Below are 17,738 nucleotides of genomic sequence, written 5' to 3' on the forward strand. Positions count from 1 at the left end.
TAAAAAAAATCAAAACAAACACAACAAGCAGGAAGAATGTCACACACCTGTAATCTAATAACTCAGAAGGCCCAGGCAGTATTAATGTCATGAATACTGCATCCTGGGAAAGAGAATGATATCCTAATTTCAAAATTCAAGCTGGAGGTAAAGCTGAGTAAAACAGCATATGCTTGACATGGACTAAAACATATACTCTAGACCCACCACCCAATAATAGATATGAAAAAACCTGGAATGTGGATCAACCTTTAATCTCAGTATATGGGATAAGGAGTCAGGTGAATCTCTGAGTTCAAGGCCAGTCTGGTCTACAGAGCCACTTTTTTGGACAGAATTACTCAGCCAAAGATTGTCTTGTTAGAAACAAAAATAAAAAGACAAAATTTTAAAAAATCAGGCTAGCAAAATGGCTTAGCATTGGATATCAATTCCTTCAATTGTATCTTATGTGATTTAGTGATACCATCTATAATGGTGGTGAAGTCAAGACAGCACAAGAAGGAAGCTGGCTGATTTGTTTCAACTACAACATAGTAGAAACATAGAAAAGGAAATGGGTTAAGGATATAGAGACACATATCACACCCCCCAGTGAGAAATATCTTCCAGAGAGATTCCTCCTACTAAAGGTTCCACAAGCACCCCAAATAAGATGCCAAGGAGAGACAAATGTTCAAATACCTCATCCTATCTGGGAATTTTTCATTCAGTCAACTACATTAGGTTACTACAGGCTCATGATCATCCATGTAGAAAATATACTTAGTCACCTCAATGATCCTCATAGTCTGCAACAGCCCCCTACACTGTCCAAATGTCCAAAGTATCTTTTGACACTCAAGACAAATTTTTCACTGTGTTATTTTATAAAATCAGAAAACAAGTTAAATCTTTCCAACACACAAACAGCACAAAAAATCCATTCCCATTCCAAAGGAGAGGAATTGAGACATAGTAAAGAAAGATTGGACAAAGGGAAAACTGAAACCCAGCAGGGCAACCATCAAATCTAGTAGTTATGTGTCAGACACTTGGGGCTTCATTTTCAAAGGGCTTAGATGGTTCTCTCCCCACAATTTCCCATACATCTTTCTCTTTGGTTACTTCTACTCCATATATGCAGCTTTCCATGGAAGATGTCTCATAGCTTAAGTATCTCAACAGCTTATGTTCTCAAAATACAACCTAGGCTTCATCCTCATAGCACCATGCAATAAACTCTCAGTCTCCTCACTGGAGCTCTTACCATACCAAATACAGATGCCTACAATAATGCTGGACTGAAAACATAGACTAAGAATGAATGATTTTAAATTTTGCATCATTCTGGTTTCCAGAACCTGTTCAACATCAATGATTCCCCCAAATTTGGCTTCTAAGATGTGAATGACTCCTGTCATGCTTGGACCAGAATTGCAGCAGGCTTTGTATGAAGTTGCTTCCTGGGACTGGAAATCACTTTGCCTAATCCCTCCGTTAACTGAGGCATAGAATTAGGCCAGAAAAGAAAGTCCCCTTGTCACATAGTAGTCAAATCACTAAACATACAGAAAAGAAAGAATATTAAAAGCTGCAAAGGAAAAAGACTAAGTAACATATAAAGGCAGACCTGTGAGAATTACACCTCACTTCTCAATGGAGATTCTAAAAGCCATAAGGGATTGGACACATGTAACCACAGATGCCAGTCCAGATTACTATATCCAGAAAATTTTCAATCACCATAAATGGGGAAAATAAGATATTCCATGATAAAGTCAAATTCAAATAGTATCTACATACAAATCCAGCCCTACAGAGGTACTAGAAGGAATAATCCAACCCAAGGAAGCTAACTACACACATGAAAACACAGTAAATAAATAATATCACATCAGTAAAACCAAAAGAAGGGAAACACATACACACAAACATACCCTTATACACATACCACCACCACACTAATAACAAGAACAAAATAACAGGAATTAATAATCATTATTCCTGATATCTCTCAATATCAATGGCCATAATTCCCCAATGAAGACACAAATTAACACTATGGATTCAAAAACAATATCCTTCCTTCCACTGCATACAAGAAACACACTTCAACGTCAAGGATGAAGATTACCAAAAGGTGAAGGCTAGGAAAAACACATTTAAAGCAATTGGAACTAAGAAGCAGGCTCTGTAGCCATTTTATTATCTACAAAAATAGACTTCAAACAAAAATTAATCAAAAGAGATGGGGAAGAACACTCATAATTCATCAAAGGAAAACTCCAATATGATATTTCAATTATTAATATCTATGTCCCAAATACAAGGTCACTCACCTTTGTAAACGAAATACTTCTACAGATTAAATGACACATAGACTCTCACGCAGTGTTCGATAGTGGTAGAGTTCAATACCCCATCTTCACCAATGGACAGGTCATCCAGATGAAAACCAAATGGAGAAATATTGGAGCTAACAGACTTTATAAGGCAAGTGAACCTAACAGATATTGCAGAACATTCCACCCAAAGAAAAAGAATACACTTTCTTCTCAATACGACATGGAATTTTCTCCAAGGATGAAGACACACTTGGACACAATTCAAGTCAACAGATACAAGATAACTGAAATAAGTCCTTGCATCCTATCAGACCACCATGGATTATAGCTGGATATTTGAAAACAAACAAACAAACAAACAGAGGCAGGCAGGCGCAGCGGCGGTCAGCGGCCGAAACACAGTTGCAGTAAAGACCGGAAACTGAGCCATTACCCACTGAAGAGTTAGTGAAAACAAGCTCTTAATCAAGAGCTTGGAACAGGGACGCCTTTAATCCCAACACCCGGGGAAGGAGCCATCTCCGTGGGATGGAACCAGAATGGATCTGAACACTCTGTCTGAGGCCAACTCAGGACCCAGCTGCTGATCCTGCAAAACCCAACAACGTGGAGGTGTTGGTGAGACTACCCTGCTCAGCTGAAATCCATCCGGGAGAGGATTCAGAACCCTACAGTTTGAAGTCTGAAGAAACAAGATCAGCTGAGCAGTTGGCGAATGAGCAAAACATGACCTGAAAACACAAAGAAGGCGCCACCCAGCCACCGAACCAGATCACCAGAATCGTAGGTATATACTTCACTGACTGAGAACAGGTAAGCTCCCATCTCCTGACCAACAGATCAGGTCTCTAGCCCCTAGGCCCTACCCATCAGAGTCTCAGAGACCAGACAGCTACCTTTCCCTGTTCCCCGAGCAAAAAAAAAAAAAAAACCTGACCCCTACGAGCCTAACAACCACTGAAACCATAAGCACACTCGGCACCAACTGGGAACAACTGCTCCCAGAGACAGAACCCATTAACACTGAATTGACTAAGCTGCTCCCAAAGAAACAGCCCAAGAACACCAATTAAACCAAGAACTCCTAGTGAACCAAGACTAAAAATTAGAACAAGAGAGGCACTTTCAGACACAGACACTGCCTGCACCGAGCAGAGAAAGAGATGAGTAGACGCCAGTGCGAAAATACAGGCAACAACATAAAGACCTATATGACAACATCAGAACCTAGTGATTCTACTACACCTGCAAGACCTGAACATACCAAGGCAGAAGCAGCAGAAGAAATCAATCCTAAAAATGACTTTAAGAAGATAATAGAGGCCCTTAAAGAAGAAATAAAAAAATTCCCTTAAAGAGGAAATAAAACATTCCCTTAAAGAGGAAATGAAAAACTCCATTAAAGAGGAAATAAAAAATTCCCTTAAAGAAATGGAAGAAAAAACAAGCAAAAAATGGAAGAAATCAAAGAAAGCCAAGAAAAAGAAATTAAACAGATGAAAGAAAATTCCAAGATCTGAAAAATGAAATTGAGACCATAAAGAAAACACAAGCTGAGGGAATGCTGGAAATAGAAATCCTGACTAAATGAACAGAAACTACAGAAACAAGCATAACCAACCGAATGCAAGAGATGGAACACAGAATCTCTAACACAGAAGACACAATAGAGAAAATAGCTTCGTCAGTCAAAGAAAACACTAAAGACAAAAAAGTTGTAACACAAAACATCCAAAAAATTTGGGACACCATGAAAAGACCAAACCTAAGAATAATAGGGATAGAAGGAGGAGAATACCAACTCAAAGGCACAGAAAATATATTCAACAAAATCATAAAAGAAAACTTTCCTAATCTAAAGAAAGAAATACCTATGAAGATACAAGAAGCTTACAGAACACCAAAAAGGCTGGATCCAAAAAAAAAAAGTACCCTCGCCACATAATAATCAAAACACTAAACACACAGAACAAAGAAAAATATTAAGAGCCACAAAGGAAAAAGACAAAGTAACATTAAAAAAAAAAGAAAGAAAGCTTAAAAACTCATGGAAACTGAATAACACTCTACTGAAGAAAATGGGCCAAGGCAGAAATAAAGAAGGAAATTAAAGAGTTTCTAGAATTCAATGAAAATAATTATACAACATATCCAAATTTAGAGGACACAATGAAAGGACTGATATGAGGAAACTGTATAGAGTTGAGTGTCTACATAAAAAAAGGAAAAAAAAGCCAGGTGGCAGTGGTGCACACCTTTAATCCCAGCACTTGGGAGGCAGAGCCAGGTGGATCTCTGAGTTTGAGGCCAGCCTGGTCTACAGAGCAAGATCCAGGACAGGCACCAAAACTATACAGAGAAACCCTTTCTCAACACCCCCCCCCCCCAAAAAAAAAAACCAGGAAAAAAATGAAAAGATCTCATACTAGCAACTTAACACCCCACATGAAAGCAAAGAACAAAAAGAAGTAAATATATCCTAGAGGAGGAGACAGAAAGAAACTATCAAGTTGAGGGCTATAATTAACAAAATAGAAATAAAGAAAAATACAAGGATTCAATGAAAGCAACAAAGAGTTAGTTCTTTGAGAAAATCAACAAGACAGGCAAACTCTTATCCAAACTACCTAAGAGACACAGAGAGAATATCCTAAATAATAAAATAAAAAATGAAAGGGGGCCCATAACAACAGAGAATGAGGAAAGTCAGAGAATCACAAGGAAATACTTTAAAAACCTGTTCTCCACCAAATTGGAAATTTTAAAAGAAATGGATAAATTTCTTGGTAGGTACCACTTACCAAAGTTCAATCAACATCACACAAACAATTTAAATAAACCTATAGCACCCAGTAAAATAAAACAAGTCATTACAAGTCTCCCAACAACAAAAACCAAACCAAACCAAACAAACAAACAAACAAAAAACAAACCAAGGGCCAGATGGTTTTAGGAAAAATTTTACCAGACTTTCAAAGAAGAGTTGAAACCAATACTCTGCAAATTATTCCACAAACTGAAACAGAAGGAACATTACCCTACTCATTTCATGATGCCACAGTTATGCAGATATCCATAAATTCAGGCTCTTGTTTCTAAATGATCATAGAAAATTTCTATCAGATGCTGTTACATCAGATATGTTGATTCTGAGACAGTGGACAGTGGAAAATTGGGTTTCTGGACTGGCCCTTAACAATCTGGAGATTGCAAGAGTATAGAGGTAGACAGACTCTGGGGATTCCAATTTGAGGTATTCAATGGATTGTAAATGGAGGTAGAGCTTTCTGCCCTGTCTACCTGCTTATACCCAGCAGTCACTTCCCAAATTACCACACAGCAGCTTACATTAATTATAAATGCTTGGCTGATGGCTCAGGCTTATTACTTCCTAGCTCTTACATTTTAATTAACACATTTCTTTTGATCTATGTATTGCTATGTGGCTTGTGGCTTGTGGCTTATCTGTTCTCTGGCATCTTGTTTCATGGGCAGCTGGCCAGAGTCTCCTGACTCTGTCCTTTCTTTTTCTTGTGTCTATATCTGGCTTTCCCACACATCCTTATTCTACATGGCTTTAGGTCAAATCATCTTTTATTATCAACCAATGAGAGCAACAAACATTTACAACATAAGGAAGGATCCTCCCACAGCATTTCTCCTTTTCTGTCTAATCAAAGAGGAAGGTTTTTAACTTTAACATACTAAAATTACAAATAACAAAATAGTTACCAAATAAGAATTTTACTTACAATATCTACTCTATTTGTATTTTGACAAAATCAAATAAAACATTTAATTATCTATTCTAGCTTGGTGAGTCTAAATTTTTGTCTATTTTATTCTTTATCTCAATTAATGAAACTATAACTATCTTGTCTTCAACTCCATCAAAGACCTTAAAAGGAAATAATAATAGCTGAGTATGCAGGAAGTACAAGCAAGTGACTTACAAATAATGTAAGAAATGACAGAAGCAGCTGACTGCCTAGAGAGTCACTCAAGTTTCCTTTGCAACATTGAGGCATCCAATTTTGGCCTACAGGCTTGGCATATCTGACAGACTTTTCGGTAAAGCACAGAATTTTTAAAGACTACCCTACCTTGTCTTGCAAGGTTTGGTAGTCAACCTTCTTGCATTCTGTTGCTCCAGTCTGGACAATAACTGTCAGTAACTGAGGCAAGAGAAATTTCTTTGCCCACATGGCTAGCTTTTGCCATAAAGAAAACAAACCTCATATGGAGTTTCTTCAATGTCCATCATCTTTTTGGACTATATTGGTGCTGCCAGGAGCAGATGTGTCATGAAAAGTCTAAATTATTAAAACATTATAAATGCCATATCTGTAGGTCTTTAAAGTGTCTGAAGATTACCTATGTGAAAGGTATATCTAGAAAAATCTAACTAAAATGACTATAAGTATGATTTATGACTATTAATCTGAATTTTAATTATATATTTTAATTGAGATATATAAAAATAATACCTTAAACAAGAGTAGAAATATAGAGAGAATATAATAAATATGACTTTAATTTGTATCAATAAACTAAAATCCATACCAATGTAAAATATTTTGAGATTAACAGTAGTTTTTTGTATAAAAGTAGATTCAACAATCTAACCTTTTTTAAATCATTTTTATATCATATCTCCCTTTCTCCTTAGACAGAGATTGAGTATGACCAGTAACAATTTAGAACCAAACACCCTTAAATGAAAACAAAGATTCATAAACAATACTTTGGAAATTTGGGTATACTTCTCTAGACCACTTCCTGCTGATTGTGTGTGCTGGTAATTTTATGGGAACCCTGAGAAACTTTAGAAATATAGTCAAGTCCTGATTGTAGTATTTTGTGTGGTTGCTCCATCTCAAGCAGCAGCCTTGAAGCTGTTTTGTATGCAGAACTCAAAGGAAACTGTAACAGAGGTGTATTGAAATGTTGGATCATTTGGGCCATCCATTTTTATTGGAGACTGGCCTCCTTGTTCTGAAAATATATAAACCTTTAAAGATAACATATATATCTGTATTAATATAAATATAAACTGTATTTATACAAGCCAGCCAAAGATAATTTTTTGTTTTATATTTGAGCAGGTAAAACATGTCACTTGTCTTGTAGATACTTTAGGTTTATTTTCCCATGTGTGTATTCAGGATTTTCAGGGGATCTTCCTTGATCAAACCTGATTTTTCTTAAACCTGGAATGAATCCATAGCATCTCATTTTCTGTAGAAATAAAAGGAGAACCTCCTTCCCAAAGTAATATATCTAATTTAGCAGCTTTTATAACCAAATGTCTTTTAGCAGCTAGCTCATTAACAGTCAAAAATCTAAAAAAAAATACAATAAAAAATAAAATCCAAACTGTGTATTTCCCATTTTTATGTAGTTTATTTTATTTTTTATTACTCTATTTCTCTTGTAAGGACTTTACTATTATTTAATCTATCCTTAATCTATCCATTTTCTTCTCTTTCCCAAGCCTATACATTTTTTAAATATATTGTAACCTGAACACATCAAAAGATCAAACTAAACAAGTAGGCTTCATCCCAGAGAGGCAGTGATGGTTCAACATACAAAAATCAGTAAATGTAATCCAAAGCAAAAATAAACTATAAAAAAAACACAGTATAGGGGGTCTGCACGAGGCAGTCATGGAGGCCTCAGCGTTCTCCTCTTCCCCGGATTTGGCTGACACGGCGACTGCCGTGCGAGCAACCCCAGCCGATCTGGAACATCTGGACAAAGAGCAGATTAGAAAGGCAGTGGAAGTTCTGTTTGCACACTCCAAGTCAAGAAAAAAGAATAATGAGTTACTTTTGAATGAGAATGAGAATTGGTTTCTAATGGTTATACTATGGAAAATTCCAGAGAAAGAACTGCGGGTCCAAGTGGCTTTGCCTCATAGTATTCTATCAGATTCATCAGAAGTCTGTTTGTTTACCAAAGATGACTGTGAATCACCTGAACAGACAGAATGTTTCTATAAAAAGCTTTTGAAAAAGCATGGAGTTAATAGCATCTCTCAGATTATCCCTTTTAAAACTTTAAAAACAGAATATAAAGCCTATGAAGCCAAGCTCCGCCTCCTAGGTAGCTTTGATGTCTTCATTACTGATGAAAGAATTAGACGGCATTTGCCCACACACATAGGAAGGCATTTCTATCAGAGGAAGAAAGTTCCAGTACCTGTAAACCTTCTGGCCAAGAATCTGTCCAAAGAGATTGACCGCTGTATCACCGGGACCGTCTTACACATCTCCAGACATGGTTCTGGCAGTGCTGTACGTGTTGGTCACACTGGAATGGAGACTCAGCACATCATTGAAAACATCCTGGCTGTCTCAGAAATGCTTTCAGAAAAATTACCAGAGAAATGGCAGAGTGTGAAACTTTTGTTCCTGAAAACTGAGAAGTCAGTTTCCCTTCCCATCTTTTCCTCGTTTGTCACGTGTCAGGGGGAAAAGATCCTGTCCTTTGGTAGCGTGAGGAGAAAGGAACTAAAGAAAAAAATGAAGCATGAAAAAGAAAAGCTGAAGAAGAAAAACAAAATGTCAAAGAAAACATCCAAGGAGGCTGCATCTCTTCTAACTCAAGATGACTTAGCACGTGAAGCCAGCAGCGCTCCCGTGGAGGCCCCAAGATCCCAGAAGAAAAAGACCAGCAAAGGAAAGGCGCAACCCGAAGGGACGGACGAATGTGACGAAACAATTCCACAACTGGTACCAATAGGAGAAACGCCAGACAAAGACAATGTGGAGATGCAAGAAAATGTCACAGGGGAAAAAAATCTCCAAAAAGGAGACCTGATCCAAATATACTTCAGGGCAAGAAAAGGAAGGCCCTACCATCTACGGAGACCCCAGAAGCTTTAGGGTCTGGGACCCCTGGGAAGAAGACAAAAAGAGATTTGCAGGAAATCAGAAAGCCAGAGGCCAATTTCTTTACTCTCAGGAAACCTTCCAATACACCCAAAAACAAAAAACCCCAAGTGGCCCACTCAAACTAAAATCAGGTTCCTTGGCCTGAAGGAACCATCAGGGTTACCCTACGAGCTTTTCAGGAATACTTAGACAGGGTGTGGTGACACCCACTGTGGGACGTAGAGATAGGCAGGTCTGTGTGGGTCGAGGCCAGCCAGAACTAGGTGGTGAGACCTCGTCTCAACAGACAAACAAACTTGGCCAAGATTGGGTATGCACAGCTACATCCCTAATACTCAAGCCAAGGCCAGAGAGGCATGAGCTTGAAGGAAGCCTGGAGTTCAGCAAGAATCTCTCTTGAAAGGCCAAACTTCATTCCTGGGCTTGGTGGTTTAACACTCTGCTAACATATATGCATGGTCCTGTCTTCAGTACCCAGAACTGTCAAAAATGACCATATACCACATAACAAAAGGTCCTCTGGTCCCGACCCCACTGCAGCCTTTTTTTCAACAGTGAGTCCTAGACTTAATATTTTTGTAAAGTTTCCAGAGATGATTCTGAATTCATGTTTCTATTTGTAAAAACTAGGGGTTTGAGGCAAAGAAAAAAATCTATTTTTTATTGTTCAGTGTATTTGCTGATAAGAGTGCTTCTGTATGTTTGTGCTTTTCTAATTAAAGTATAATATCTCCTTGTGGGTAAAAAAAAAAAAACCACAGTATCATCTTTTAGATGCTGAAAAAGCCTTTGACAAGATCATACATCATAAAAGTCTTTAAGAGTTTAGGGATACAAGGTACATACATAAACATAGTAAAGGAAAAGTACAGCAAGCCTATATCTAACAACAAATGAGATGGAGAGATTTCACTAACATCTGGAACAAGATAAGACTGTGAACTCTCTCTATATCTACCCAATATAGTACTTGAAGTTCTAGATAGACCAACAAAACACTGAAGGACATCAGTAGGATATAATTTGTAAAGGAAGTCAAAGTATTGTTATTTGTAGATGATATGATCATATACATAACTGACCCTAAAAATTTGACAAGGAAAGTACAGATGATAAACACTTTCAGCAAAGTGGCTTGATACAAGAGGAACTCAAAAAATAAGTAGCCCTCCTATATAAAATGAGAAATAAATAAGGGAAACACCTTTCACAGTAACCTCAAATAATATAAAATATGTTCGAGTAACTCTAACAAAGCAAGTGAGATACTTGTGTGATTAAAAACTTTAAGTATTTGAAGAAAGAAATTGAAGATACCAGGACATGGAAAGATCTCTCATGCTCATGAATCAGTAGGATTAACACAGTAAAAGGCCATCCGACCAACAGCAATCTAAAGATTCAGCACAATCCCTATCAAAATTCTAACACATTTGTTTGAAGATCTTGAAAGGACAGTGTGCACTTTGATATGAATAACAGAAAACAGGATAGATAAGCAACCATGAACAATAAAAGAACAGCTTGGCACTGGCAGTAACACAGATACGTTGAAAATGGAATCAAATTAAAGACCCAGAGATAAATCCAAACACATGTGGACAGATGACTTCTGATAAGGAAATTCAGAAATGTAAAATGGTTAAAAAAAAAAAAAAAAGACAGTACCTTCAACAAATGGTGCCTGTTAATTTGAATTTCTAGAGATAGAAAAATTCAAATAGATCCACATTCATCACCCTGCACAAAATGTCAATGACCCCAACATAAAACCAGATACATTGAAACTGATAAAAGACTAAGTGGGGCAAGGCTTGGATTGCACTGGCACAGGAGACAACTTTCTGAACAGAACACCAAGAGTGCAGGGACCAACTAAGGTCAACAATTAATAAATGGGACCTCATGAAACTGTAAACCCTCTGTAAGGCAAAGGACACAGTCAATCAAAGAGGCTGCTTAAAGAATGCAGAAACATTTTAACAATTTCACATCCTATAGAGGCTAAATATCCAAAATATATAAAGAACTCAACAAACAAGATGTTGAATGTTGTGGAATAACCCTTCTGTACACGTGAATATACATTACTCTTATTGGTTAATTACAAACTGACTGGCCTAAAGCTGGGCAGGAAGAGATTGGGAGGGAGAGCCAGACTAGGAGAATTCTGGGAAAAAGAAGTTCAGAGACAGGAGTCACCAGACAGAGAAAGAGGAACCAAGACATGCCAGAAAGGTAAATGCCACAAGCCTCGGGGCTGTGGCAATAGATTAAGTCTGAGCTACTGTCTGAGCATTTCTAATTAATATAAGCATCAGTGTGTTTATTTGGAAGTTGCAGCCAGGAAAGTTGAAAATCTAAATAAGACAGAGGAGCTGGCCATCTTAAGAACTGGAGGGAAGTGCTCTCAGGGTAAGAGGACTCCAGGATCAGTGGGGTCATGGAGAATTTAAACTCCCCATCTCAGGAGCAACAAAATGTACAGTTGCTAAAATGCTTGTCAAAACAAAAAGTGGTAACTGCACAATTTTTAAAGATAGAAATAATGTGGGTCCTAGGACGGGAAATCAAGGGAAAAGACCTTTGTCAATAGAGAAAAGGGAAAGAAAATAAATGAAAAAAAAATCTTCCTAATAGAGAAAAGGGAAGGAAATAAAAGGAAATTTCCTGATAAAAAAGGGAAAAAAGTTTAATCAAGAAAAAAGGATTTTCCCAGTAAAAAACAGACAAATATTAAAACGAGGCCTAAAAATTTAAAAACCCCATAAAAATATATATAAAAAAAGCCTCTTCCCAATAAAAATAGAGGAAGACAAGGCTCTTTCTTATCTAAGAAATTTCAGGATAGCTAAAACTCTGAGTTCTTTCTCAGAGCTGTGGCATCTGAATTACAAAGAATCAACAGGTGGGCCTTACTTCTGCTGGCTGAACAAGTAAACAAGCCCCGAGCTTAGAATTTTGTTGTTTGTTTGCTTAACTTTGGTTTAAATGATTTTTATTTTTACCTCAGAATGGGAATAACCCAATATTAAAGATTCCTTCATGGGAAATGTTTTCTGTTTCTCCCCAATGGTGGGAATAACTCATTATTAATAGTCCCTCATGGGAGAAAGAGGAAGTCTAAATGGACCCAACTTCTGGTGAAGAACGGTTGTAGTCAGGACATGGAATGCTAAGTCGATGCTGTTTGAATTTCCAGAGATATTAATCAATCGTTGTATAGAGGACGTTCTCTTCTTTTGATTGTCTAATAAATGTTTGGATGAATGTTTGATTTTCACAGTAGATAAACTAAAGGAACAGGATTCATAATTTTGAAGTATATATTAGGTATGCTCTTGTCTGTTGATCATTACTGTAAATTTGGCTCTGTTCTTTACGTTGCTTTCCAGAAACTCTTGGTTAAATCTATAGAAATGTAACACCTGAAACAGGTCAGGTTGTTAGCTTATTAAATAATGTGATTGCTTGAGTTCGATCGGTAGCGGGAGCGGAGAGTGGACCCCAGAGAGCCCTGAGAGCCCCACCGCCGCCGCCGGCCTAGTCACCATCACACCCCGGGAGGAGCCGCAGCCGTCGCCGCCGGCCCCAGTCACCACCACCGCAACCATGAGCAGCGAGGCCGAGACCCAGCAGCCGCCCGCCGCCCCCGCCGCCGCCCTCAGCGCCGCCGACACCAAGCCCGGCTCCACGGGCAGCGGCGCGGGGAGTGGCGGCCCGGGCGGCCTCACATCGGCGGCGCCCGCCGGCGGGGACAAGAAGGTCATCGCAACGAAGGTTTTGGGAACAGTAAAATGGTTCAATGTAAGGAACGGATACGGTTTCATCAACAGGAATGACACCAAGGAAGACGTATTTGTACACCAGACTGCCATAAAGAAGAATAACCCCAGGAAGTACCTTCGCAGTGTAGGAGATGGAGAGACTGTGGAGTTTGATGTTGTTGAAGGAGAAAAGGGTGCGGAGGCAGCAAATGTTACAGGACCTGGTGGAGTTCCAGTTCAAGGCAGTAAATACGCAGCAGACCGTAACCATTATAGACGCTATCCACGTCGTAGGGGTCCTCCACGCAATTACCAGCAAAATTACCAGAATAGTGAGAGTGGGGAAAAGAACGAGGGGTCGGAAAGCGCTCCTGAAGGCCAAGCCCAACAACGCCGTCCCTATCGCAGGCGAAGGTTCCCACCTTACTATTTGAGGAGACCCTATGGGCGTCGACCACAGTATTCCAACCCTCCTGTGCAAGGAGAAGTGATGGAGGGTGCTGACAACCAGGGTGCAGGAGAGCAAGGTAGACCAGTGAGACAGAATATGTATCGGGGTTACAGACCACGATTCCGCAGGGGCCCTCCTCGCCAAAGACAGCCTAGAGAGGATGGCAATGAAGAGGACAAGGAAAATCAAGGAGACGAGACCCAAGGTCAGCAGCCACCTCAACGTCGGTACCGCCGCAACTTCAATTACCGACGCAGACGCCCAGAGAACCCTAAACCACAAGATGGCAAAGAGACAAAAGCAGCCGATCCACCAGCTGAGAATTCGTCCGCTCCCGAGGCTGAGCAGGGCGGGGCTGAGTAAATGCCGGCTTACCATCTCTACCATCATCCGGTTTGGTCATCCAACAAGAAGAAATGATATGAAATTCCAGCAATAAGAAATGAACAAAGATTGGAGCTGAAGACCTTAAGTGCTTGCTTTTTGCCCGTTGACCAGATACACTAGAACTATCTGCATTATCTATGCAGCATGGGGTTTTTATTATTTTTACCTAAAGATGTCTCTTTTTGGTAATGACAAATGTGTTTTTTAAAAAAAAAAAAGGTCTGGTTTTTCTCAATACACCTTTAATGGTTTTTAAATTGTTTCATATCTGGTCAAGTTGAGATTTTTAAGAACTTCATTTTTAATTTGTAATAAAAGTTTACAACTTGATTTTTTCAAAAAAAAAGTCAACAAACTGCAAGCACCTGTTAATAAAGGTCTTAAATAAAAAAAAAAAAAATAATGTGATTGCTAGGATAAAAACGCATAACAAATAATATGTTACTAATAAAGAGGTTACAAAATTTTTTCCAGTAAATAAAATACAGGTAAATTGTTTAATCCACATTGTTAATAATTGATGATTTGCATTAATGTTACTTAGAATCTATAAAAAGATCCTCTTCTTAAGATTTTATTGCCTAAAGTTACCTCTTAAAATCTTATAGAGATTATATTTAATGCTTTTATAGATGGCATATGTAAAAAGGACCATAAAAATAAAAACTGATGATAAAATTGCTCGATTATTATTGCTTCCATATCTTAAATACAAAATGGCACCTATATGTAGAACTGGAGGCTTTGAATGTACAGAAAAAAAGGTGTTCTGGCAAACAGTTATCAATGATAAATGGCCTAAATTAAAAATAAAATTAATTAAAATTAAGAATAAAGTATTGGATTCTGATGCTGGATGTATCTATTACTTCACAAGTATCCTGCAATCCCAACGGACCCTTACAAGAAGTTTCCACTCAATTTATAGACATTTAAACTTTATCTCAAGTAAGACAAAATATAAAATGGATTAAATGCATAGAGCCTAAAAAACAGATAAAATGTTAAAGCCTTATATGGCTGATATAGCCATAAATTTATGGGAAAGATATTTGTTACAACAATGGGGATCTCAAATTAATATTCCTACAATTTCAAAAGCAACTAATAAATTGATATTTAAAATGGGATATATTCCTGGAAAGAGCATTGAAAAAATTATAAGGATAGGTCACAGGCTATTCAGGTTGTACAAAGACAAAATAGGACAAGATTTGGCTATCCAAATTTAGAGTAGGGGCCACTGCCAGTAGCCTAACTTTATGTCAATATTTTGTAAATCAACCAATGGAAATAACTCATAAACAATTTCTTTATAAGTCCAATTATTATATGGATGATATTTTATTGGCTGCTTCTGATACAGATACCTTAGAAAAAATGCTCAATGTAATACAGAAAAATTTACCCCATTGGGGATTACAAATTTCTCCTGAAAAGATACAGAGGAAATTCTTTTAGCTATTTAGATTATAAATTTAAGTAAACCGAGAATTCAGCTGCAGAAGGTACAGATTAGAAGGGACTGACTACATACACTTAATGATTTTAAAAAATTATTGGGTGATATTAACTGGTCGTGGCCTACTATAGAATTAACTGCTCAAGAATTAACTAATTTGTTTCAGATTTTGCAAGGTGACTCAGATTTAAACAGCCCAAGACAATGAATAGCTGCCCAAGGTGAAGAGATAGTGAGTGCTTCAGTCCTTTGAGGCTGGACCCCCCTGCAGACATGAAAGACTAAGATTCATTCTTAAGATGCCTCTGAGTCTTCATTCCATGGATTCCCATGACCCACACAGCCCCCAGCTTACTATCCTAAGCTGACATTAATTAGTTAATTTATTAATTAACTTGCACTTAATGAAAAGTAGAATGAAATTCTTGATGACTGGAAAACATTGAAAAATAGAAACAAAAAGGTATTAGAGCAGGAATTCATTTAAAGGAAATGAATTTTATTTCTCTCTATTACCATTCAGCCAGTTAATTTCCATATGCTCAAAACAACCTGAAAGAGGCTTCCAACAATACAATGCCAAGTGCAAATATCTCAATTTGTCAGGTACCATGGTTTTCCGGGTTTCCTGAACCAAGTTTCACATAGACCTTTGTACCCTTGGGAAACTCTGAGACAAGATTCACATAGGACAACAAGAGAAACAAAAGGTGTCTGCTAAACAGAAGATGGGTTAGGGCTGGGTGCCACTCTCTGGAGCCAGGCCAGGTACAGCTCAGCAGGAATGCAGCCACACATCCCCCCTTTTATTTAAAAAAATTCAACTATCTTGTAGGTTATGCAGCCTTACAGCAAATATAACCTTCTTTCTGTCTATTTGTCTTACAATCTTACACAAGTATAACAAAATGTATTTTAAAGCCAATAAAGTTACTATTGTAAGAACAAGGGGTACTACACCTGCTAGGATAAGAAGTCTATTAAAGTGATTTGTAGGATTGAATGAGGCTATAATATCTGCTAGATTTTCCATAATATCCATCCTGTCGTATCAGGTAACTTTTTTGCAAAAGTTACTTAAGGTGACCCAACAAATACATCCTAACTTTATCCTAATCATACTTGCTTTCATTAAATCTTAAGGGTGTGATACAATAACAAGAATATTCCAATCACATTTTAATTTTATCTGCTCCTTCAAATTTTCTAACTGATCCCCTAACAATACAACAGCTTGCCTTAATTAATTCATTTACACTTTTAACACATTAACCACTCCCCAAAGGCCCTAGCCCCATATCTCTCCCAAGCATATTCCTGGATTTGGAGAAGGAGCTCTGTTTCTTATCTACACATCAGGGCCTTAGAGAAATCTCACAAGGCCTAGGCACATTGCAAAACTCAAAGGCCTAATTTCTCAAGTATCTTCTAGAAGTTCTATACTTTGCATTTGATAATTGGGTGGTCGATCCATTTGGAGCTCATTTGCGGAGGCTGCAAATGGCATCTCTTGTGTTGGGTAGCACTCCACTAATACACTGTGATGTAGGAGAATAGAACTGGTGGGCTGGAGAGATGGCTCAGTGGTTAAGAGCACTGACTGCTCTTCCAAAGGTCCTGAGTTCAATTCCCAGCAACCACATGGTGGCTCACAACCATCTGTGATGAGATCTGGTACCCTCTTCTGGCCTGGAAGGACACATGCATGCAGAACACTGTATACATAATAAATAAATAAATCCTAAGAATAGAACTGGTGATATAAAGGATTTTCCAATGCTTAGGAGATTGTAGGTCACAGAAAGTTTAACTAAAGACTAAGAAAACTGGAAACAACCCAAGGGATCACACTCTACAGACATTAGATGTCAGTCTACTTGAGATGCTATTAGACAACCAATCTCACTGACATCTTCTTCATAAAATGATGCTGCACAGATGCGAGACATCAGACTTTGGTTCCAAATGATGCCAAATACCTTTTCTTTCCCTACACAGAACCCACATGGGAAGGGCATCCTGCTGACTTTTGGCTGATGAAACAGCTATGAAGGGGTATGAAAGCTAACAGTGGCTTCATCACTCTGGAGACCAACACTAGAGGTCAAAGGGCAACATCTAACAGATGGGAGCTACTGTGATCCCATCAAGAAGGTCTTATGTCAAAAACACTACTGACAGTCTATGTTGGAGAGGATGCGGAGCAAAGAGAACATTCTTTCACTGTTGGTGGGAATGCAAACTTGTACAACCACTGTGGAAATCAGTATGGCGGTTTCTCACAAAATTGGGAATTTATCTACCTCAAGACCCAGCCATACCACTCTTGGGCATATACCCAAGGAATGCTCAATCATACCACAAAGATATATGCTCAACTATGCTCATAGCAGCATTATTCGTAATAGCCAGAACCTGGAACAACCTAGATGCCCGTCAAGTGAA

At 38.2% G+C, this 17,738-nt stretch overlaps 3 protein-coding genes and 1 pseudogene across 3 annotated transcripts in view; 2 read left to right on the forward strand and 2 right to left on the reverse strand.

The window, feature by feature from the left end:
- LOC102926914 (uncharacterized) overlaps positions 1-17,738 on the reverse strand; it is a 150,581-nt gene that overhangs the window by 73,834 nt on the left and 59,009 nt on the right. The gene's annotated exons all lie outside the window — the stretch shown is intronic.
- LOC102920812 (uncharacterized) overlaps positions 1-17,738 on the reverse strand; it is a 43,689-nt gene that overhangs the window by 6,300 nt on the left and 19,651 nt on the right.
- LOC102907023 (ribosomal L1 domain-containing protein 1 pseudogene) lies at positions 7,983-9,901 on the forward strand (annotated as a pseudogene).
- On the forward strand, positions 12,702-14,234 carry LOC143270154 (Y-box-binding protein 1). Its single transcript, XM_076559026.1, has one exon. The coding sequence runs from the start codon at positions 12,839-12,841 to the stop codon at positions 13,805-13,807; it is 969 nt and encodes a 322-aa protein (XP_076415141.1). The 5' UTR covers positions 12,702-12,838; the 3' UTR covers positions 13,808-14,234.

The sequence above is a fragment of the Peromyscus maniculatus genome, chromosome 22, assembly GCF_049852395.1.
Source record: "Peromyscus maniculatus bairdii isolate BWxNUB_F1_BW_parent chromosome 22, HU_Pman_BW_mat_3.1, whole genome shotgun sequence".
NCBI classification, from domain to species: domain Eukaryota; kingdom Metazoa; phylum Chordata; class Mammalia; order Rodentia; family Cricetidae; genus Peromyscus; species Peromyscus maniculatus.

What these genes read in the sequence shown, in the direction of transcription:
- LOC143270154 (XM_076559026.1), top strand. Translation starts at nt 12,839, where the DNA reads ATGAGCAGCGAGGCCGAGACCCAGCAGCCGCCCGCCGCCCCCGCCGCC.